At 36.3% G+C, this 25,032-nt stretch overlaps 5 protein-coding genes across 5 annotated transcripts; 3 read left to right on the plus strand and 2 right to left on the minus strand.

Annotated features, from left to right (window-relative positions):
• Positions 1–1,578: 1,578 nt before the first annotated feature.
• INS49_005043 (uncharacterized protein) lies at positions 1,579–2,851 on the minus strand (the record flags this gene model as incomplete). The annotated part of the gene is made up of 2 exons (XM_043165830.1): positions 1,579–2,702; positions 2,770–2,851. The coding sequence occupies 2 exons, from the start codon at positions 2,849–2,851 to the stop codon at positions 1,579–1,581; spliced, it is 1,206 nt and encodes a 401-aa protein (XP_043017593.1).
• A 1,078-nt stretch (positions 2,852–3,929) lies between these two features.
• INS49_005044 (uncharacterized protein) lies at positions 3,930–7,201 on the plus strand (the record flags this gene model as incomplete). The annotated part of the gene is made up of 4 exons (XM_043165831.1): positions 3,930–4,160; positions 5,029–5,139; positions 5,201–5,882; positions 6,822–7,201. 4 exons carry the CDS (start codon positions 3,930–3,932, stop codon positions 7,199–7,201), a joined length of 1,404 nt encoding a protein of 467 aa, XP_043017594.1.
• A 1,348-nt stretch (positions 7,202–8,549) lies between these two features.
• On the plus strand, positions 8,550–9,313 carry INS49_005045 (uncharacterized protein; the record flags this gene model as incomplete). The annotated part of the gene is made up of 2 exons (XM_043165832.1): positions 8,550–8,823; positions 8,913–9,313. The coding sequence occupies 2 exons, from the start codon at positions 8,550–8,552 to the stop codon at positions 9,311–9,313; spliced, it is 675 nt and encodes a 224-aa protein (XP_043017595.1).
• Positions 9,314–11,461: 2,148 nt separating this feature from the next.
• Positions 11,462–13,562, plus strand: INS49_005046 (uncharacterized protein; the record flags this gene model as incomplete). The annotated part of the gene is made up of 7 exons (XM_043165833.1): positions 11,462–11,472; positions 11,543–11,669; positions 11,753–12,595; positions 12,642–12,689; positions 12,784–12,988; positions 13,264–13,308; positions 13,387–13,562. The coding sequence occupies 7 exons, from the start codon at positions 11,462–11,464 to the stop codon at positions 13,560–13,562; spliced, it is 1,455 nt and encodes a 484-aa protein (XP_043017596.1).
• Positions 13,563–13,769: 207 nt separating this feature from the next.
• On the minus strand, positions 13,770–14,912 carry INS49_005047 (uncharacterized protein; the record flags this gene model as incomplete). The annotated part of the gene is made up of 1 exon (XM_043165834.1): positions 13,770–14,912. One exon carries the CDS (start codon positions 14,910–14,912, stop codon positions 13,770–13,772), a length of 1,143 nt encoding a protein of 380 aa, XP_043017597.1.
• Between the last annotated feature and the right edge of the window lie 10,120 nt (positions 14,913–25,032).

Raw genomic sequence — 25,032 nt, forward strand, 5'->3', positions numbered from 1 at the left:
TGTCGAGAAGAGACACTCCCTATTCCTCCTCTTTCTGTGCCCGGCCTCGGCTGGCATTCCACTTCCAGCCTCACTAAGCTCGCGGAACACGTCCCTCTTCCTCCTCTTTCTGTGTCTCTGCCAGTCTGAGGGTGGTGACTGTGTAATGGTCAGCATGTGGGATTGAGAGGGAGACGAACCTTTGAAAGTCAAGTGAGGAGGGCGTCGGCGCCATGAGGAATGTCGAGCGTGCTGCGGTTGTTGTTAACGGGGGTTGGCGTGGTGGTTGTGTGTGTGTGTGTGTGTGTGTGTTGTGATTGTGAGAGGAAGTGAGAAGGGAAGGTCGCGATTGTGTGTGGTTGGTGTTTGGGAAAGGTTGAAAGTTGACGGTGGGGTTGACAAAAAAGATGGTCGATGTTTTGTGTTGACAGTGGGGGGCAAGACGCGAGGCGCGTGCAAAAGGTCGCGTTTGAGGTGAAGCTCTTCTGAGAAGCTTTGCAGCAGCTTCACTTGGGGAGCTGTGCTTTGCTTCAGTGAAGGGGGAGGGACACTGTGGACTGCGGGGGGTATAGGGGAAGGGGAATTGGCAGGCTGGGGGGCTTAAAGCGGCGAGAAGGGTGTTTTTGTGGTTGGCCAAGTGCGTTGCGAGGTTTGAGGGATAAGAGGAGGTCAAAAGGAGGGTATGTGTGTTGTACTCACCGTTGCCGTCGCCGACTTGAACGAGTATACGAAGCGAGGGTGCTGAGGAGGGTAGAGAAGGGTAAAGAATGCGGGAGTGGGGATGTGAGAGTATTCTGCAACGGAGGGGATGTTCAATGGGAGAAGAATGGAAGGGAACTTACAGGATTGTCGTGGTGTGGACTTTGGAGGCAGAGATGTTTGTTGATGGCCTCACTTCTGGGTTTAAGTACTGGTTCCGAGGTTCTCTCACCGGGCTTGCCCCTTTGGGATGCTGCCGCATCAGTGGTCAGTGAAAGGGAGCTCACGTGAATACATACCGCAGCTGGCACTTTCAGGGGGCACAGGCCTGCCTAGGTATTTACGGGGTCCCAGTTGAGCTCGCCCCTCCAGCAACTAGCTGCTGATCAGCCTCAGTAGTGTGCTGCTCGCCCTGTGGTGGGGGCTTCGGAGCTGAAGCTTCATGATGGGAGCACGGCTATCATGTTCTCTTGCTGTGACAACCTTTCGTCTCCTGACACGATGCTCACTAGTAGCTGACGATCGCTGCGTCCGTGGCCTCAGAGTGCATAGGGCCTAGTTCCCCTTGATACTTCTTTGCGAGACTGAGTATACCAACCGAATGAGTCTGCCGTCTCGATGCGATCGAAGAGCTCCATACCAGATGGAGGTGGAACGACGCCCACATATGTTTACAAGTCCAAGCGTTTCCATCAACAGCTTTCTTCAGGGTGAGTAAACATGAATTGCACATGGGATCATGTTTCCAGGTCGCGAGAAGACCACTGCGATGGCCTGGCAAGCAGCAAGTTATTTGCAGTAAAAGATCTAATCTTGAGAGGTCCAGCCTGCTCAGGTATGTATCGTGACTCCTGCTTTGATGGCTCCATAACGCCTACGTCCTGCCTACGAGATGAATCCTCAGGCTTTCCTCTGTAAAATGTCCTTGTACCAAGACTTCATCCGCCTCGTTGCACCACCAACCCGATTCAGTTGCCCCTCCAGCAGTATGAAGTCGTGGGCATCCCGAGGTCTCACGTCGAGGACAACATTCGTTCCAGGATTTCTCGCCCTGATCCTTTTTGCAAAAGACACGATCTCCTCCCTCAGTACCTCGCACCTCCCCGCCGTCACCAACACATCGCTCACAACCTCGTTCACGCCGTCCCACCAAGTGCTGTCTTCAGTATCCCCAGGCATAGCCCAGCCCAGCGCCTTGACTGCCTCCGAGCTTTGGGCACCACCGAATCCGCTCGTCATGAAGGCCGTTGACTGTCTGACAACCTTGGGTGAGACCATGTCCAGATACCCATTCTCCCGAAACGCCGGCCCGTCGTCCGCACAGCTCAGCCAGGGCGACACCAAGAACGCCCCAGCGAACCTCTCCCCGTCCCGGAGCTCGATCTTCCGCGCCCCCGGGACGGGGTGGACCAGGTGCGCCAGCAGCCCAGCAGTCATGTGGCCGCCGCACGAGTCCCCGCCGAAGACGACGTCAGCGGGAGAGACGCGGCCGCCATCCAGGACGAGGCTCAGCGCCTCGGCGGCCTGGAAAAGCTGCGTCGGGTAGGTGTCGCCGGGGCACAGGCTGTACTGCAGTATCGCGACGGCGACGTCCTCGCCCGCCTCCTCGGCGGCCGACAGGTAGGCGTTGCGACACCAGTTGAGGTGGCCGACGTCGAGGGGGAGGACGAAGCCGCCGCCGTGCAGGAAGAGGACGAACTTGGTCGCCATGGCGCGGTCGCCTAGCCAGAGGATGGAGCTCTTGCCGTCCGAGAGGGGCTGGATATCGCGTCTGAGGCGGGACGGGAGGTCGGGCTTGTCACCGTCGCCGTCGTCGAGCTTCAGGATCGCCTTTGACAGCGTCGCGGCTAGCCAGACGAGGTAGATTGTTCCCGACGGCGGGAGGATGGATTGCAGTTGTTTGGGCGTCAGGGTGTTCATAAGTGTGCGGAGCAGGTTGCAATATATGTAAGGCAGCAATGGAAGGCCGCGGAGTACGCATTGCGGAACTGCATGAAGGAGGTTGACGAAGAGTGATGGCGGCGCTGTCAAGTCTGTTAGTGTCCCAGGGCTTTTCTCTGGCCGTGAATGAGCGGTATGGTTTTGCCTCACTGATGATGAAGAGCTTGATGGCCAGACTGAGAAGCTCCAGCCAGGACAGGCGGGCTCGCTGGTAGAGTTCATGAGGTGCCATGGTGATTTGGTAAATACGGCTTTGCTTCACTTTACAATCACAGGCATGGTTGGAGTCGCATTTCAGTGCTGATTTAGAGTAGTCGTAAGGTAAAACAGTGGTGGACTGATGCCACGCCAGAGAATGGACCATTATTTGAGCTAGAGATCCCAGATCCGAGACAAGTTTTACGCCAATGTACATCCATCCTTGTCAAAATGAATCCTTTTGAGGCAGCTATGTGTAAACAAATGTGGATCGTCAGCACTACTCCCACAGCTCGGCCGAGGCGTAATCTGACCATTGAGGCGCATCTTCAGTCTTGACTTGGGAGATGCACCTGAAAATGGCCCCACTAATTCGTCAAATCCTCCTACGCTACCTCTGCAGTCTAACGCATGCATGCAGCGTGGCGTATCTAATGGTTGCCGAGCAAGCATGTACGATGTGTATGGAAGCCATCATCAGTAGCACCCGAAATTTGTGCAACGGGATATGCCTTGGTGACGCCCTCTCACATTCAGCGGGGCGGAAAGAGTTCTTGGGACAGTCACGCAAATTCCCACCTCAACTCACCGTTTTCAAACGTTCGTCAAAACCAGGCCCTAGCACCATTTTCCCAAAGGTGAACGACTTGTGATTGAGGTGGACGCATTCAAATCCGATGACTGTGTTATCGGCGCCGTCATTGTTACGCGTCCACGACAAGTCTTGGATCGGAGGATTCGCTGGAGCTTGGACCGTGATACTTCCTTTCGTTTGCGAGAAGGTGTCAAAGAAAGATTCAGCAAGCTGTCCATTCATACGGCTCTATTCGACGAAGTGTCAACGGGAGAGTACGGGGTTCGCTGTTGGGACGCCATTACGAATCCTGCCTCACGATGCGTTCCACTTCTGGACCCTGTCACCCGTCGTCCCTGCCCGCAAAAGGCTCTGTGCAAGCAGAGAAAGGTACATGCACCTCAGAAATTTGTGCCCTTCTACCAATAGAAGTCGCGAAATAAATTTCCGTCGATTTCTTTCGAGTATCGACCTAAATCGTCTTTGCCGAGTCTAACGCAGATCTGCGAAGTGGAGGAAACCCCGACTCTTGCCTCACATGCCCAGGCTCCTCCAAGAACAAGAAGATGACACCGAACTAGTGCCACATGGGTACCACGAGGGCGATCATTCCATCAGAACTATCCACGGCCCGGAGACAGGCAATTTCCGCAGTTCCTCGCCACCTCAGATTCCAAACAAGTCATTGTTGGAGAATCCTGACGAGTCTGAAAGACAACTGAGGCCAGAAGAAGTCTCTGATATCGTGAAAGATCTGAAGCGACACAAAGTAATTGGCGTTGGAATTATTGCCAACGAGGCCTTGATTACATGCGTGGACATTTTTGAGAAACACCTGGAGCACCTATTCGAGACCTGTTGGCGCCTTTCGTACCACCCTAAATTATTCAAAAAATCTCGGACTATCGCCATACCGGAGCCAGACAAGTCTTCCTAAGCCTGTCCTAAAAGTTGGAGGCCCATCACACTGCTAGGCGCCGTGAGCAAGGTCTTGGACAAGTTGGTAGCCAACCGGCTCACCGGGTTTGCTACACGGACAGGATGTTTGCCCGCAAACCAATTTGGAATCTCTGGGAAAAGCACAACAAGCGCGCTGCAGTTCCTCTTGAATCAGGTGTACACAGGTTGGTCAGTCGATCAGAGGGTCTCGCTCTTGAGTCTTGATATCACAGGCGCGTACCCTCGGGTCAACCGCGACGGACTCCTCGAAGCCATGGCAAGGAAAAAAGGTGCCCACCTGGATTATCCGATTCGCATATTCCTGGCTCCGTGGAACTCATACAGACCTGCACTTGCCAGGTCGTGCGCCCGAGGCCTTTTTCATCAGCCTTGGTATCCCCCAAGGGAGCAGTCTCTCCCCCATACTGTTTCTCTTCTTTGCCTCGGTTCTGTTGGAGATTGAATTGGGACGCTGTGGCGCCGTGCATGCTTCCATCTTCTCTTATGTCGACGACAGCTACATTATCGTCCGGGGCAAGGATTTCGACAAGAATTGCAAAGCGTTGACCAGATCGCACGGTCGCGTGCAGGCCTGGGCCAGTGCCAACGACGTTGAATTTGCGCCACACAAATACGGGCTGCTACATTTCCAACGAGGACCCCTGGCGAGACGCTGTAAAAGTCTGCCTGACATCCAGGGCCTAACTCCCAAGCATCTGGAGGCACCCGAGGGCTACGACGTGCCACACCTTCGTATATTGGGGGTCATGGTCGACTCGCAACTGAAATGGGGCCCGCACAATGACTACGTGAGAACACCCTTGCTTAATTGCGCAAGTCCTTGATGCATTGACTAATCTGATGTCACAGATCGCGAAGAAGGTCAAGACGCAACAGTATAACTTTTGGCACATCTCTCGAACGCAGACAGGTCCCAAGCTGCAACAAATGAGACAGCTGTACATGGCCAAGGTCCTGCCCATCTTTTCATACGCTTGTGGCGCCTGGTATCTCGCTCGGGACGCCTGTGCCAAGTACAAAATGAACAGCGCCTACATTGAAGAGCTGGAAAAACTGCACAAAAGTTTTCTCCTCGATGTTTCTGGTTGCATGAAGGGAACACTCGCCGAAGTCCTTTTCAAGGAGCTTCACATTCACCGCATGTCCACCTTTCTGGAGAAGACTGCCATCGTCCAGCGAGCACGGGAGCTTGACACTCCTCAACACAAGGAACTGTGTCGCATCCGAGCACGCGCTTGGTTGAACAAACGGAGCAGTCCCGGGGACCGTCACCCGTACCATCAACTTGATACTATCGAGCGCAAAATGCTTGATGATGCACTCAATCCACGGCCTGGCAATGAGTTCCTTGACCTTCGGAAGTGCGTCAAACAGCTGGCCGACCAGCGAGCGGAGGAAGCAAGCCGCGCAGCTTGGGAGGACCACAAGCTCGCCTACATCACAAACAGACCGGGACGCATTCCGGCAGCATACTCCGACCCTCAGGGTTGGGGAAGACACAACCTGGAGCGGTATGCCGATCTGCCCCGCTGTCTGTGGAAAACGAAACGCAGCCCCCCCCCTGTCGTTTTGACTCATGTTCCCCCCCTCGGCGGCAAAATCTCAAATCTAAAATCCAGCTATATTTTATTATATCTTTACTAAAGAATTATTTATTATAATATAAAATATATAATTATACTTCTTATAAAATATATTATTTAATAAAATATAATATATAATTAAAAAAGTATTTTATAATAATATATATTATTATAATTAATTTATATATTAAGTATTATAAATAAATTATATTTAATATTTTTATAATATAATATAAAATATAATTAATAATATATAAGTAAATTTTCTTCTTAAAATATTAGTATAAATTAATATAAATAAAAAGTAAATTATATAATATTTTAAATATTAAAGTTAAAATTATAAAATATTTAATATTATATATAAATTATATATAATATTAAAGTTTATAATATATAACTTTAAATATAATAAATATAATCTTATAATTATATATTAAATATATAATTATTTAAAATCTTAAAACTTTATTAAATTTAAATATTAAATTTAAGTAAATAATATAAAGTATTTAATTTTATAAATATTTTATATATATTCTTAAGAATATAAGGATTATAATAATATATATATTTATAGTATAAGTATTTATATTAAAATAGTTATATAGGAAATAGCTTATATTGGGAGGATTTGAGATTTGGGAGCGGAGGGGGGGAACACGAGTCAAAATGACAGGGGGGGGGCTGCGTTTCGTTTTCCACAGACAGCGGCACCAGCCGAGCATGCAATTCCAGTGCAGGGTCGAGGTCACTGCTGTAAACGTAAACCTGTTCAGACAGCGTGTGCACAAGAACCACGTGGACAGGTCCAAGGATACGCCTTGCTGCCCGTGTGGCCATCCGCAACAGACCGTCGAGCACATAGATGTTCAGCTACTACCCAGATCTGGAGGAGGCCAGGGCCAGGGAGCTCGTGCTAAGAGTAGGCACCAAGCACGTGGATGAGCTGCTGGCAAATCACTCCGCCGAGGCATCCGCATTCGCCGTCCTACACTTTGGCATCTGCAAGGACAATCAGCCGCAGAAGGGGGGCCAGCAAGAGGAGGAGGAGAAGAAGAAGAAGAAGGGAGGCAGCACGAAAGCCGCCAGGAGGAAAGAGCAGCAGCAACGGCAGCGGCGGCGGCACGAGAAGCAAGGGGGAGGAGGCAAGTACGAGAAGCAAGGGGGAGAACGCAAATGCAAGAAGAGCAAGGCCCAGAGGAGGGCGGACAAGACCCGGAAGATATGGAAAATGAAGAGGCGGCGGGAGGCTGTCGAAGGATAACTGCATATCATTGCAAACGGCGAAAAGTCAGACGAGGTCACATAGTATCCAGGTATCATGTTGAATAAAGCCAGCAGTTTTCCCCCTCAGGCTTCGGCCACACTGTGTTTTTAAATCAACTGTCCATGTAAGTGAGCCAGTGTCCAAAGGACAGCCTGCTGCGCTCCCTCTTATACTGGTCCATGCTAACGTTTCTCCCCGGGTAGTGGTCTGTCTGCTGTCTGCTCAGCTTTCCGACTGTCCCTGTGAGTCTATGCTCCTGACTAGACGAGACTCAAGACAAGATCACCCCAGGTTGCTGTTTTACTAATGACAGCAGCAGCCCTGAGCTCGTGCACAAAGTCGCGTACGGCTTGGTACATGTCCTCATTCCCCTCTTCCGGAGGGTGAGTTATTTCCACCACCCTAGATACCTACCTTGACAAGTACTAACATATGATAGAACATTATAGCACTTCTTTCTGCCCTTGTTTTCCACTTCCCTTTCAATCCTTCCAAGGGTGATTTCATCGCCAATAACAAAATGGTAAATCCAACAGAGTGTAATATTATTACACTCTATGTTTTTACCTATTTTGTCACAAATGTCGTTTTTGCTTTTCTCTGAGAGTTTTGCAACATCTTCGCGGAAGATATCTGGGCGTTTTGAAGTGAAGCGTTTCTTCATTTTGGCTTCTATTGAAGTTAGGTAAGGATATCTTATCGCATGGGTATTGAGTTTACTTACTGATTTCTTCTTCTCTTAGCAGCTTCGAGGTTGAGTGTTGGCTGTAGTGGTAGTAAGTGCCTTGGGAACTTTTTCCTGGCCTTGCCTAATAACTTACTTGCAGCTCTGCAGAAGTCTACAGGGAATTCGGGCTAGTTATCTATTATGGTTCACGGGACTACACACAACCATGTCGTCTTGATTGTTGAGCAGCTTGTTTATCAGTACTAAGGACGACTCCTGACAGGCGCCTCCACCAACCACAAGCAAGCTCTCGATTGCTGCCCGAATGCCAGGCGCCAAAGTGCTCATTGCGAAGAAGCCAGCCGTTCAGCTGCAGCATGTTGATCATTTGCCCTAACCCTTTTGCTTTGCTTCTACTTATTAGCTCAGGCGACCTTGTGACTGCACCATGAGCTAAAGTGACTCTTGCCGAAGTGCACCAAAAAAGCTTGCTTTCCAAGATTTGGCCCAGAGAGCATTCGCCACCTCCGTCATGCCCCCACCAGCCACACACGACTGAAGCCACCTCCTTTTGTTGACCTCAACAGCACCTCTCGCAGCGATATTCCATGTCTATCGTCCTATATCGCTGACTTTATTGATCATATCTGCAATTTGACAAAGAAAGAAACCAGGAAAATGTCCGAAAAGCCGCAGGCACAAGAAGCTCCTGCTGCTCCTCCCGCGAGTGGGGCCGCATCCGGAGGAGGTGGTGGAGGAGGTGGAGTGCTGCCCATGGCCGAGATCACCCAGGCGGCAGAGGCAGCAAAAGCCGCGGCGCGCTTTCAAGATGCCGCGGACGCCCTCAAGAAGCAGGCTGCGCTTGTCAGGGACCCTGCCGAGCGGGAGAGGTTGTGGCAGGCTGCGTACGCCAAGGAGAAGGAGGCACACGGAGAGAGCAAGAAGGCGAGGTGTGAGTCACATCAGAGAGCTGCTTTCATCACATCATGACCTAGATTCCGGTCGCAAGAAAGGCGCTGACATGCAAACCACCGCCTCCAGTGATGGCGTCTGGATGGGGCCAAGGTACAGGATTCGGAATCGGTATCTCAAGTGCGGTGGGCATGGGGCTGGGCAACCTCGTCGGGGCGCTGCTCAGCGGCGTCGTTGCTGTGCCGGGCAGCCTGATCGGCGCCGGAGTCGGCGCGATCCACGGGCCATGGTACAGATTCGCCGACGCGGTTGCCGGAAACGGTGGTGGTGGGACGAAAGCTGATGCGGATGCTGGTCATGACAGGCTCGGAAAGGATATCAAGAAATCGAAGTCGGACGAGAAGGACGGCGATGAGACGGATGACTCGGAGCGAGACGAGGAGGCGCACAAGGCTATCGTGGAGGCTGCGAAGAAGCTCGAGGAGGAGGAGAAGGCGAAGTCGGGGGAGAAGAAGGCGGACCAGAAGTGAGAAGGCGGGTTTGATGTGCGGGACGGCAGATGAAAGGTTCCGAGGACCTACTTCTATACTCGAATCGGAGGGACTCGGCATTTGGAAGGCAGCATACAGCAAGCGAGCACAGCGATGAGTTTGATGCCTTCTTTTCTTTCTCAACAAAGCTATATCAGCAAACATTCGCATCTTGTCCAGCCCAACATATCTGTTCCAGCTCCCGGTTGTTCATGGGACACCAGCACCGAATAAGCCTGTCTTGATTGGATAATCCAAGACGGACGCAATACAAAAGGCGGCAACTGTAGAACGTGTAGGTGATTTGCCATGTCTAAGTACGTACAACCATGTGGCTAAGAAGTTCGCCTTCACAAATCCCGTATACACCAACGCCACGACGGTGAAAACAGCTGTTCAAATCCGTGCTCTGGCGTGCCTCATTAATAGAGGTGGCGTTGAACATCTATTTATAATCGCCGAGCTCAACACATCCTCAAAACAATTGTAATGGAATAGATTTTATCACTTAGACTCTGGGCATCTGCCCGCTCCTCGGCGATCCTCTGTCGCATTCCATCGAGTCTGGCTTCCGGCCTTCCACCAAGGTCCCGCCACTCACGAACGGTGGCTTCTAAGTGGTTTTGCTCAAATGCATGGCTAGGTCCCTCAAGGGCTATTTGCTACATCCCCAGCCTGAGCGAATGCAAGCTGTTGGAATTCGCACGTCCCTCTTTACGCACGAATATTTCAATCCTGGGTGTGGGCGTTGTTAACGCACACGAGTTACGCAAAAGCTATCGCCCGCTTTTGGAAGTGCGGCAAAGTCCGGGATAGTAGGCCAGCACGAGATCTTAAAGATCAGGTTTAGGAAGTAAGTTTTCCTATTATTTGCTTACGAAGCATATGTGTACAGATTAAAAACGAGACCACTTTCCTAATATGTTCTTTGTTGGCTGTAATCCCAACAAGCCCAAGCCCACCTCACAATGTATAGAAGAGTTTATAAGGGCTAAAAAATACACCGACAAGTCCAAGTAGCTCCGTTTCACCACGATGGTGGCGGCAGTATGTATATGCTAGCAATTAATAATTGTTTGAAAGTGAATCTTCCCCCGCGAAGAGGCCAGACCTTCTCATGGATCGCACTCCAACGCGAGGAAGTAAGCCAGAACTGGGAGGAAGTGAAGAAAACACAAAAGCGTAGGGTCAACATCGGATTCTGATCAGACAACCACGAAGGAGTTAATTTGAAAGAATAAAGAAGGTGGTGTTCTAGGTAGCCAAGTTTCTAAAGCAATGTCGACGTGTCACGGTGTGGTACAAAAGGTAGCGTCTTCAATGGGGTTGTTGAGCTTCCAGTTGAGCCCGAAGGGGTGGCCAGCGGGTGGCCAACTGCAAGGCAGCTAGAACCAACTGGCCAACCTCCCCACTGGCAGCTAATGGTCTACCGATGCATGTGCAGATAAGGCGGTACCCCGTTGTGACAGCCACACTCCGTGGGCTGTACTTGTAGTGCACTAAGGTAGAAGCATCACATGGCTCTTAATCTACACATTTATCAGGAAAACAATTAATATCATATTAATAGTAAAGAAAAACAAAAGAAAGAATAGAAAGAACCTGCAAGACATCAGTAAATCAATCATATTATGATATACTAATATTAAATCTTGAGCTATAATTAATTATTGTAGTTTAACTAATGATCCAGAGTAGACCCTCTGTGTTTCTGGGTGCAAGTCTGTGTTCTCGTGAGGGTCAAGGAACTAAATGGACTTCTTCCTCCCCCTTCCAGAGGCTGCTAACATTCGTTTGGTTTTGATCCAGTGTGATCGCTTCGCCATCTTGTATGACTCTGGGGACCGGGATACCTGGTACCCTTCGTAAGCAGGTGTCTGCATGGATCATTACACATAGCTCCCGTAGCTGCACGTGGGTGGCTCAGCGAGGGGCTCAATGTAATACCAATGGAACCAACAGCCGAACAGAGGTCCTGAGCCCAAACTATCCTCACCTCTTCCCCCACCTTCCACTCACACCCAGGTCAGATCGCAATCGTCTACCGAGCATCCACCCAACTGATCACATCGTCAGAATGGAGACGCAGCCGTGGGAAGCTAGAGCTGCGGCCAAACGCGCCGACACTCTCAACAAAATCTACCCCCAATGGAGACTGAGTGCTCAGGATGTGAAACGAGCTTCGGAGCAGAGGGACCTGACAGGACCATTTATCCAAGGATTTCTCAGTCAACAGGAGATATCCATCTTGTCCATGGACAGCGTACCCATCGTCGACGCAATCAAACAAGGGCAGCTTACAAGCGTCCAGGTGACGACGGCGTTTTGCAAGGCTGCTGCCGTTGCACATCAGATCGTGAGTGAACAGGACGACCGTCGTTATTTTTAACCAAGCCTGTACACCAATGCAGCATCAATCTGACCCCGATCCATCTATAGAACAATTGCCTTCATGAGATCTTTTTCGATCAAGCGCTGGAACGCGCCAAGGAGCTCGACGAGCATTACAGGAAGCATGGTACCACAATGGGGCCGCTTCATGGGCTACCAGTCAGCTTGAAGGATCAGTTCCACGTCAAAGGCATCGATACCACCACCGGCTATGTAGGCTGGATAGGAAGCAACATGGGCATCAAAGACCTAAGTCAGCCTCACAAAATCGAGAGCCAAATCACCAGAGAGCTGCTGTCCCTGGGGGCTGTCCTCTACTGCAAGACCAGTTCTCCCCAGACGCTGTTCTACGTTGAGACCATCAATCACATCATCGGCCAGACTCTCAACCCAAACAATCAAAACCTCTCATGTGGAGGCTCCTCCGGGGGCGAGGGGGCGCTGATAGCACTTCGAGGCAGCACAATCGGCGTGGGCGCTGACATTGGCGGATCAATTAGGATACCAGCTGCGTTCAACGGCGTATTCGGAATCAAACCGACGCCTGGGAGGCTCTCCTCGCGAGACATGGCCGATACAAACCCCGGCCAGACCACGTACAGGGCGACCACAGGCTTCTTGAGCACGTCGCTCGACGGCATTGAGCTTGTGCTCAAGTCCGTTCTATCAACGCAGCCTTGGATCCGAGATCCGGTTGTAGTTCCGATGCCCTTCCGCCAGGAAGTCTTCGATGAATATCTCTCACGCGCTCAATCTGATGGGACCGCGAGCAGTGGGCGCCCTCCGCTGAAGCTTGGTATTATGTGGACAGATGGTCTCGTTCAACCTCACCCTCCCATATCTCGAGGCCTACGCATGGTCTCCGATGCTCTAGAGAAAGCCGGCCATAAGGTATGGACCAAGCCCCTTGACAGAACCACCTGACTAATTATTTCAGGTTGTGAACTGGGACCCACCGTCACATGTGACCGCCAAAAACATCCATGTAAGACAACACTCGCTCTTGAGCCCATCCACATGCAGGAGGCCTTCCTAGCACTTGTCCGGCAAGACTAGACGCTAATTATGAGTCGCAAAAGCTCTCGATTATCATGGCCGATGGAACGGCAGACGTCTACAAACATCTCGAGCGGTCCGGGGAGCCAATGATTCCCGAGCTTGCCAGTCGTGGCATGCGCCTCCGACCACCCATGGGCCTGCTAGATTTTCAGGACTTCACATTGAAAGGACTGGAGTTTGAAGCAAAATACTCGGATTACTGGAACTCGACGGGTGACAAAGATGGTGGGTCCTACGTCTTGTGAGCACCTTAAGCCACAACGGCTAAGATCTATTGTAGGTCAAATCGTTGATGCTTTCATTGTACCGGCTGCTCCCCACGCAGCGGTGATTCCTGGGACATTCAACCATCTCGGTTTGTTCAGAATCTATTCAAACTCTCAGCATTCCCCAGACTAAATCCGCGGCAGCCTACACCCAAGCTTTGAACCTACTAAACTACAGTGTTGCGGTGATTCCTGTCACGAAGGCTGACAAACGCCTTGACCCCATTGATCGAGACTATAAGCCCCGTGGCAAGCTCGATAAGAGCAACTGGGAGACCTGTAAGTCCCGCCTTTGATCTCTGGACGAGGGAACCATTTGAGACAGGGACATGGAGAATTTCTGCTAACAAATCCCAGATGACCCAGAAATATACGATGGCGCACCAGTGGGTCTTCAGGTGGTGGCTAGAAAGTTCGAGGAAGAAAAGGTTTTGGCCATCGCGAAGATCGTCCATCGGGCTCTGAAAAATGCAGAGAGCGGCCAAGAATTTGGAGGAGCTCATTCGGACGGAGATATTCCCAGTCGGCTGTGAGCATACAAGTTGACGGCGAAATTATACACGCTTGAGATGGGCTGCGTCGTCTCCTGGTCACTCTTTGAAAGACTTTGGGTTTCGTATAGAGAGAGGTGACCAGTGAAGAACCGGGGAATTGAAACTCGAGGGGCAAGAATGCATCCAGATTGTTCACATGTGCAAAGGGCAGGGGCGAGGGGAACGGCTTCGAGAGTACACACAAGATTACACGACAGCTACTAACTTCTTACCAGACAAGGCACCACTCTTTAATAGTGACAGACCATCCACTACACTTTCAAACCCGCCTTCTAGCAGCTCTATGGGGTGGAATTTTAGCTTCCCTTCGTCCAGCAACCGTTGAAAGATGGCAAAGAACCGCACCGCCAGCTGGCGTTTTTCCAGGCTCGCGGGCTTCCCATAACCTCCTGGCAACTTCAGCTCCTCCCCGAACACCTCGGGCGCCATGATGAAAGACGGCCGCACTGCCCGTCGACGGCTCAGGAGCTCGTCGCCGACCAGCTCGAGCGACGTGTAACGCCCGCCCGCCCGTTGTATGGCAGTGTAGCAGCAGGCCACGCTCTCGGCGTCCGCGATGCAATCGAGCGCATACCTGAGGCGGCAGCCCGTGTGCTCGCGGATGGCCGACGCGACGCCCTCGGCGGCGTAGTCAAAGACCGCGCTCGCGCCCCGGGCGCGCACCAGCTCGAAGTTGTGTGGGGAACAGGTCGCGATGGGGCTGAACCCGGACAGGCGGAGCAGCTGGATCGCCATGGAGCCCGTCGCCGTGCTTCCGCCGTACACGAGCACCGGGGTGGGGGGCGTCGCCTGTGAGGGCGTGTCTGGCGTGGAAGGGAGGAGATCTAGGGTGTCGCTGCCCCAGAGAGCAAGGATGCACGTTGCCAGTGCTGTGCCCATTGTCGCGGCGGCTTGGATCATAGCATTGCTGTCTCTGCCATCAGGCCGGGCCTGCAGTGACGGCGACGACGGCACGCGCATTAGCAAGTCGGCCGGTGCTCTCAAGTACTCGGCAAAGGCACCGTTGTCTGGTGCGGCCGGGTTGGACCCCTGAACGGCTCCACACACAACACTGCCGGGTGCGATGCCTGTCTGTGTCCCTTCGTCTGCTACGCGGACGACGGTGCCGGCGAAGTCCATGCCGATAACAGAGCCGGGGGTCGGGAAGCTGGCGCCCATCTTGTGGTCGCTGGGATTGAGAGCCACGGCCGCCGTCTTGATCAGGACGGTGCCTGGCAGAAGTGCAGGGATGGCCACGCCATTGACGAGCCGTGGCTGGCCGTGCTCGTCTTGCGTGATGGCGGATTGTGTTTCTGGAATTTTGGACACAAAACCTGTCTCTGCTGACATTATCTTTTTGAATTCTTCTACTGAGACGGAACAACAGTGAGTGTCCTATAAGCTCAAGAAACAATGTATTCTTGGGAAAGGGCGCGGAAAAGTAGAGTGGGCGTTGCCTGTTGCGAATTTAATGCTTGGGTTACCTGAAGTGAGGCTCCGCTCATCCACATTCGTCACCTTCCCGCGCCCACTGCCAATCGGAAAGCAAATATAGCCTGTTGGCAGTGAGCGTGGGAAGCATTAAACTAAGTGTCTGCAGGCAGCATTTCAAACTGTTGCTCACAGCCCCGTGTTGTCTCCTGGGTCACATTTGTAAACGACCCATCCTTGCCTGAACCGTGTTGTTGCACAGTTGGTGGGTGAGTGCTACGTTGGTTACGGCAAATACGCCCATGGCGTGTACATAAGTCCTTGGGCCACTAGCCGCGCAAGACGTAACACTGCATTTTGGACCCCACGGGCATTCGATGCCATTGCGTGGATATTCTTGGGGTCCAATACGAAGACTGACCGAGGGGTTGAGGCCCTGACTCGGGTAGATCATCGCGAGTTAGCGTATGCCCACCCAGCTTCTATAGTACGCCCACCCAGCTTTTAGCGTTGGCCTACCCAATATAAGGAAATTAACTACATGCACTTTAAAATATAAATATACCTTAAAAGCTAGCTTTTTAAAACTATAGCTATTCCATTATTTATATAAAGTAAATATTTTAAATATTTTACTTTAAATATATATTTATTATATATTAATTAATACTTTTTTAAGTTATTTCTTTATATTTATTAAAATTAATTATTAAATTAAATTACTTAAAATTATTAATAAAAATATTATTAAAATAATAAATTATTTAATTTATATAAAGTATAAAAATAAATAAACTTTATTATTAATATTATTAATAATTATTAAATAAATAAAAACCTTACTTAATATTAATAAGTAAATATTAATAAATTAAATTATATAATATTTTTCTTAATTAAAAAAGGGTAATAAAGATTTATTTATAAGGTAGTAAAATTCTTTTCTTAAGAATATTTAAACCCTTAACCTCTTACCTTTCTTTTAATTTTTTCCTCTTTTTTATATTTCTTACCCTTTATTTTAATTTTATAAATATATAAACTAAATTATATTAATTAATGCTAACTACTTAAAGATTAAGAAAATATAAAATAATAATATAAGCTTTAAAAAAATAAAGATTATAGCTATAAAGCTTAAAAATTAAAAGATAATATTATATTTAAGCTATTATTTAAAGAATATTATATTTAATAAGCTAGCCAAGGATTTTAATATAAAATTATTAATGCCTTTAAACTAAGGCCATGTAAATACTAAGATTAGCAGCTATAATAATAGCATAAGCTGTAGTGGCAATATAAGCCGTAATAGCAGCATAAGCCATGGCTAAAGTAGCATTGCAGTTCTTAGTTTGCCTAATAAACAGCCCTAAGGAAAGGATAAGTTGGCTACTTAGCCACCCCCTAAGGCTAATAAATTTAAGTTTATGCCCCCCTTAAAAGCTCTTAAAAAATTAATTAAGGTATTAAAATTTAAAAAATTAGCTTAATTAATTAACGTTTTAAATAATAAATTAACTAAAAATAATAACATTTTATAATTTAAAGCATTTTATAATAATAATAACCTCTTTATTATTATAATTTTATTAAGCTTATTTAAATACCTTAAGGTTTTTATTAAAGAAATAAGGATTAATTTTATTAAAAAAAAGATTTAATTAATAAAGTATAACTTACCCTTAAATTATAACTTTTTACTTATTTATAAAATTAAAAATAAAAATAATAAAGTAATTTACTTAATTTAATAAGATTTTAAGAATAATATTATAAAATTTATTAAACTTAAGCTTTAAATACCCTTAAATATAAATATTACGTAAAACTAAGGATAAATTAAAAAATAATATTATTAAATTATGCTCTTTTACTTTTTAATAATTATTAAAGTAAATATTATAAAACTTAATAAAATTTTTAGCTTTAAAATTATAAAGTATATTTATAAATATTAAATAATAATAAATAAAATAAAATAAGAATAATGCTTAATTAATTTAATTTTTAAATTAATATTAATTAATATAAATTTAAAACTATTAAATAAAATAATTTTAAGTTTTTCTTATTAATATTTATTATTATTTATTTAACCTTATATTAAATAATTAATATTAATTAATATAACTTTTATTATAATAATTTGCATTAATTAATGCTAACTTTTATTTTAACCTTTTTCTTTTTCTTTAAAAATTTATATAAGTTATTATATTTATATTTTTATATTAATTAATATTAACTTTATATTAACCTTCCTTAATATTTATTATATAAATTAATAATATTATAATATTTATTTTTTTTAATATTATTATTTAAATTAAAAAATTATACTTTTAAAATTACTTATTTATTTAGCTTAATATTAATAAATAATTTAATAAGCTTATAAAGAGTTTTAATTAATTATAATAATATATTATCTTTTAACTTATTATTAATAACCCTTTATAGCTTACCTTAATTATTTAAAATAATAACTTAAGCATAATATTTTAATTAAAAAGCATTAATATTAATATAATTATTAACTTTATAATTTTACAATACCTTATATATTGCTTCATTAATATTAAATTAAACGTTATTAAAACTAAGTAATATAAGCAATATAAACTTAATAAAAAGTACTTATATAAGTTTTTATATAATAACTTATTTTATAAAATTATTTGCTATAATAATTATGCTATATAATAATTTATATTTATTAAAATAAAAATAAAAAATAAGTAATTTACTCTTATTAAAAATCTTATTTAATAAAAAGATAATTATTTATAAGTTTATTTATATTAAGGCTTAGGATTATAATAAATATTTTATTAATAATATAAATAATATAATAAAAGTTATTTTTATTAATAAGGCTTAAAAGGTAATTATAATTATAATAATATAAATATATACTTTATAAAAGCAATATATAAAAGTTAAAATAAAGTTATACTTAAAAAAGAATTTTATTAAGAATAAAACTAAGGATAAGTAAGTTAATATAAATTAAGTTTTTATAAATTTATATAAATATATAAGCTTTCTTACTTATATTAATATATATAATATTCTTAGCTAAGAATTTAATATTAATTTTAAAATAGCTTGCTATAAAAATATTATAAATATTATAAATTACCTTTTTTTTATTAATTATTAAATTATTATAGCTTTTATTAAAGAAATTTATATAAAAGGTTTGCTTATATAACTAAGAATTACTTTTATTTAAAATAAAAATATTCTTAAAAAGTTTAAGATAATACTTTTAAGCTATAATAATATTTAATAATATATAATTATAAAAAAATAAAAAAATAAAATATTATAATAAATAATTATAAAAAAATAAAAAAATAAAATATTATAATAAATAATTAATACGAGCACCTTACTTATAAATAGCTAAGTAAATAAATAATATTATAAGGATTTTAAGTAATATTATGCTTTACTTATACTTATATTAAGTTAATTTCCTATAATTATTAACTTTATTAAGGCCTTAAAATTTTTAAAATAATATAAGTTAAATATTAAAAGTAATGCAAAGTATATTAATTTATATATTAATTAATATAATAATATTAATAGCAGCTTAATATAATATTAATTTCATAGCGGCTTAAGTTATTAATAAGTTAAATAAGTTAAGTTAGCATTAATTAATATAAAGTAAGGGCATAGCTTTGCATTAATTAATGCTAACTTAGCTTATAAGCTCCTTATTTATATATTGTTGGCGGGTGCAGGGAAATATGTAAGAATTGGTACCGCGCTGCATTCTAGCTAGCTATAAAAGCTAGCTTTTGTACTCATTTTAAATATTCTTTTAAGAAATCAACTCTTCTCTTTTCTTATATATTTAGTGCTTTAATTAAGCTTTTCTTATTTTTAAGAATTTTTAAAATATTTATCTTTTTCCCTTTTTTAGCTCCCTTTTATTCTTATCTTTCTTCTTTATTATATTAAAGCTCCTCCTTAAGTTATTCTTAAGAGGGTTTAGCAAAACTTATTTCTTATTTATTTAGGTAGCTTGTTTTTATTAATAATTTAGCTTAAATATAATTTTAATCTTATATATCTTTAATTAATAATAAAAAAAATAAAAAGTTAATTATAAGCTAATTATTTATTAATTTTATTTCTTTTTTTATTTTTATATTAAATATTACTAAACTATTTTATATTTTACCTTAAAGCTTTAATTAAAGCTTATATTTATTTTTATCTTATTATAAAAAAGAATTAAATATAATTAAACTTATAATAATATTATAAGTATCTTAGGATTATTTTTTAATTTTAAAATACTTTTTATACTTTTAAGGTTTAAATAAAATACTACCTTAATTTTATATTTATATATTATTAAGCTTTAAACTTATTTTAAGTTTCTTATTAAAAACTATATTATGCTTAAATATAATAATAATATAAATTTAAAATTAAAATAATAAATTTAAACTTTATAAATATTACTTAATATTAATTAAAGATGCTTTAAATTCTTAATTAATATTTATTATTATTATTGCAACCTTAAGTTTAAAGTAAAGGGGGTTATAATGCAAAATTAAGGTACTTATCTTGCTTATTTATAAGTTTAATAAATAGCATTATATTATATATTTTTATATTAATTAAATTATATAAAAGGCTTAAACTTAAAGTATAACCTTATTTAAGCTTTAATTAAACTTAAATTTAAATTATTAAGCATTTAATATAATATTAATAAGCAAGGCATTAAATATAAATTTAAAAGGTTTCCTTTATTATAATCTTATAATATTTATTTCTTAATAAAATATTCTTTTATTAAGTTTATTTTATTTATTATATTTATTAATATCTTTATCTTTTAAGTTTTAATTTAAGTATTTTATAATAATATTAAAGATAAATTCCTTAAAAATAATTACTTTAATTAAAGATATTATTACTTTTAAATTTTTTTATTCTTTTATTATTTTAATAAAAATTATTATAATATATATATTATACTTTTAAGCTTAAAGCCTTTTTAAATTTATTTTTATTTTAAAAATACCTTTAAATTTTAAAAATTATTTATTTTTTTTTATTTAAAGTTAAGAAAGAAATCTTAAGAAACTTATTAAAAAAAAAGAAAAACTTAATTTTATTTATTATTAATTAAAGTATTAACCTTACTTTAATTAAACCTTATAATTTATTATTAATAATAAGTTAAGAATTTAAATTAATATTTTAAAAGTTTTATTTTTTATTAATATAATAATTTTATTATAAATAGCTTTATTTATAATTTATAATTTAAATACTTTAAAGTTTAATAAAATTAATATTATTAAAGTTTTAAAATAGCTTTAAAATTATTATTTATTTTTTTTTTTTACTTAAATAATTAAATTTTAAAATTACTTAAGTAATATATATTATTTTAAACTTAATAAAAGTAATTAAAAACATTATTGCTAAATAATTTATTTAAAAAGATTAAAAAAAAAAGCTTTTTACCTTTTATAAATTTAATAATTAAATTTATTATATAAATTTAATTATAATTATTAAAGATATTATTTATAATAATTCTTATAATAACTTAAAAATAAAAAAAAAAGATTATAAAATATAATTAAGAATTTAATAATATAAATAATATTTTTTTTATTATAATTTAGCCTTTTTATAAGATACTTTTATTATATTTAAAAAAATAGCTAATAAAAAAAAGGAATTACTTATAAGTTAATAAGGAATATTTTTTAATTAAACTTTAAATATATTTTATTAAAAGTTATTAATTAAAAACTTAAGTATTTTAAGTAAGATAAGTATTTATTTATATAAAATAATTTTAATTAAAATTTACTTAATTTAAAAAGGTTAAATTTCCTTTAAAAAAGTTAAAATAATTTTAATTCTTTAAATTACCTTTAAAATAAAAACTTATAAGCTTAATAATTTTTATTTAAATTTAATTATATTAATATTATTAAAAGATATAATTAAAATTTATAAAATATAAATAAATTTATTAAAAAATTTGCAAAATTAAAACTTAATTTAATTAAGTTTAAAGATAAATTTAAATTATTTTAATAAAATATTAAAGCTTTTTTTTATAATAAATAATAAAGTAATTTTAAGGTAATTAAGTTAAGAGTTATAAATTTTATTTAATAGCCTTTAATAAGATTTAATTAAAGTAATTTTAATAATAATAAGGTATAAATTATAATTTTAATGCTTTTTTTTTAAAAAAATAAATTATTTAAAGTTTATTATAATTATACTTTTTAAGATTATAATATATATTAATATAATAAGCTTAAGTAACTTTTTTTAAATAGCTTATTAATAACTTTTAAATTAAAGAAATTATTAATATTCCTTAACTTATTTAAAAATACTTAAGCTAGCTTTTTAAAATATTTAAATCTTATTTATATTTAATTATATTATAATTAAAGTAATTATAATTTAAAAAGATATATTTATAATTAATTAAAATTCTTATTTAAAAAGGAAAGGTTTAATTTACTTTATATAATTAAATATTATAAGTTTATTAAGGTAAATTTTTTATTTAAAGGAAAGGCCTTATTAAGAGCTTTAAAAGTAATTTAAAAGCTTAATAATTAAAAGAAAGTTAGCTTAATTTTAGCATTTATAAATTCTATAAATTATATAATTTATATTAAGGAAGAGTTTATAATTTTAAATAATAATAAGCTTTTTTAAATAAATATTATTATAATAAAAAAAAAAGTATATAATTAAGGATATTAAAAATTAAAATAAAGTTATAAGAATTATAAAAATTAATTAAATTTAATTTAAAGACTTTAAAAAAGCAAAAGATAATTAATCTTAAATTATTAATAATAAATTATAATTAAAGAATAAAAAAAAGGTAAGAAAAAGGAAAAACTTATTTATTAATTAAGATTAAATTTAAAAGGAAAATATTAAGTTTTTTATAATAAAAATAAGCTTAATAAATATAATAAATTTAAAATTAAAGAAATATATTTAATAACTTTTATTATTTAAAGAAAAAGTAATTTAAGTAATTTTAATTATAATTATTAAAATAAGTATTATAAATATCTTAATACTTAATAATATTAATTTAATTTTAATTAAGTATTTATTAATAATATAATTTAAGATATATATTTTATTAAAGGTACCTTTTAAGTTAATATATTTTAAAGATTATATTAAAAACTTATTTTTTAAAGTTAATATAATTACTTTTTTAAAAGATAATATTAAAGTTAATACTTTAATTAATTTATTATAAATTATTTAATATTAAGTTAACTTTATTATTATATTTATTATAAATATAGTTAATTAAAAATATTTTAATTTAACTTATTTAATAATTTATATAAAAGTAAATAATTACTCTTTATAGCTTATTTTCTTAAATATTAAAGCTAAAATAAATTTTTTATTTTTATTATATTATAAATATAATAAACTTTTATATACTTTACTTAATAATATAAATTTAATAATATATAATAAAGATTTTTTATTTTTAATTAAAGTTATAAAAAAATAAGTTTATATTAATTTAAATAAAATTAAAGCTATATTCTTTATTATTAATAATAAGGCTCTTAATACCTTATATTATATCTTTTTAAAAATGCTTTTTTTTTAAATATAAACTTAATATTTAAATAATTTAAAGAATATTTTTATGCTTATCTTACCCTTAATAATATTAAAGTAATATATAATTTAAGATAAAAAAATTAAAAGCTTTTTAAAATAGCTTTATTTAAGGGAGCTTAAATTCCTTAAAAGTATTTATTAGCTTTTATAAGTATTTCTTTATTTTCTTTAAGCTTTAATTAAAGCTTAATATTAATTAATATATTAATTATATTAATTATATTAATTTATTTTAATATTAATATAAAAAAAGATAAAAAAGTTTTAAGCATTTTTTTAAATAAAAATATAAAAAGTTTAATTTTTATATTTATAAAAGACTTTTAAGTTAAAATTTAAAAGATTTATTAAGCTAAAGGAAAAAGATAATAAATATTAACTTATATTTATAATATTTATTTATAAAAAAGAATTATATATATTAAAAAATAGGTTAATAAGATTTCTTTTGCTTTAATTATTGCTAAATTAATTAATAAAATTATTTAACCTTTAATTAAAACTCTTTATAAATAAATAAGCATTAAAGTTTATTTTATAAATAATTATTCTTTAAATAATATTATTTTTAAAGGCATAATTAATTAAAAACTTATTTATAAAGAAAAAATAAAATTAATTATAAATAAAAATTATAAAAGTAAATATAATATTTAAATTTAGCTTAAGTTTTCTTTAATTAATAAGGAATTAAGATTAATGCTTAATTAATTAAATGCTTTTTTATAAAAAAATTATAATTTTTTTTTAAAGTAAGAAAAAGAAATATTTATTTATTTACTTTTTAATTAAGAAAAATCTTTAATATAAAATTAATTTTATATTACTTAAATTAATATTAATATAATATTATTATAATTTATTTAAATAATTCCTTATAAAGTATATTAAGTAAAGATAATTTAGCTTTTAAAAATCTTAAGAAATATAATTATTAAAATACTTAAAAATTAATAAGTTAATAAAGTTATTAAGAAATCTTATATTATTTATAAGAATTAATAATTTTTTATTAAAAAAAAGGACTTTAATTATTAATTTATTAATAATATTTTAAAAATTAATAAAGTTATAATTAAAAATACCTTTATTTTATTATTAATAAATAAGTTTATTAAGGAGTTTATAATATATAAAATATTACCTCTTTTTAACTTTTTCTTAAGATATAATTAAATTAAATTAAATAAAAAAAAGTTAAGATATTATAATATTCTTTACTTTAATTAAATTATTTTAATAATATAGCTTATTTATAAAAGTTATAAATTTTATTACTTAATTTATATAATATATAATTTAAATCTTTTATAATTTAATTTTTATAATATATAAATCCTTTCTTAATAATATTATAATTAAAGATTTAAAGATAAACTATAAAAATAAAGAAATACTTACTTTATTAAGGTTTAAAAAATATATAATTAAGTATATTAAGAATTTTAATAATGTTTTTTTATAATTTTAAATTAATTAAAAGGATAATTAATATTATTAAATTAAAATAATATAAATAATAAATTAATATTATTAATTATATTTATAAAATACTTAATTAATTTTTATTAAATAAAAAAATTATTAAAATTAATAAGTAAAATATTTATAAGAATATAATTAAGCTTAAATATTTTTTAAGCTTATTAAATTTTTATAAAATATAAATACCTTTTTATAAAATTATTATTAAGCTATTATTTAATTTTTTAAAAAAAGATATGCCTTATTAATAAACTTTAAATTATTAAAAAAATATAAATACTTTTAAAGTTATAATTACTTTAAAGTTATATTTAATTAATATTAATTATTTTAATAATAAAATTATTTTTATAATAAATATAAGTTTTAAGGAATAAAGTATATATTTTATATAAATTAAAGATAAAATATAATATTTAATTTAATATAAAAGTAATACTTAAATAAAGGCTAAAAAGCTATATAATATAATAAAGTAAAAATATAAAACTATTTTATATATAATTAAGTACTTATACTTTTATATTTATAATATTTACTTTATCTTAAAGATAAATTTAAATATTTTAATTTAATAATTAAAAGGATTTATTTTAAATATATTAAATGCTTATATTATAAGGTAATTAATAATAATTAAAATATATAATTTTATTATTTATTATATTAAAGGCTTTAAAAATATTATTATAAATATATTTTTTAAAAAGCTATTAAAATTATTAAATAAGATAAATTATAAATTTAAAAAAAATATTAAAAATTAATATAATACTTTTCTTAATTAATTATTTTAACTTTAATTATTTAATTAAAATTTATTATTACTTAATAATTATTTTTAATTAAAAGAATTATTTAAAATTACTTA

This window comes from Diaporthe citri, assembly GCF_014595645.1.
Source record: "Diaporthe citri strain NFHF-8-4 chromosome Unknown scaffold_14, whole genome shotgun sequence".
Taxonomy (NCBI): domain Eukaryota; kingdom Fungi; phylum Ascomycota; class Sordariomycetes; order Diaporthales; family Diaporthaceae; genus Diaporthe; species Diaporthe citri.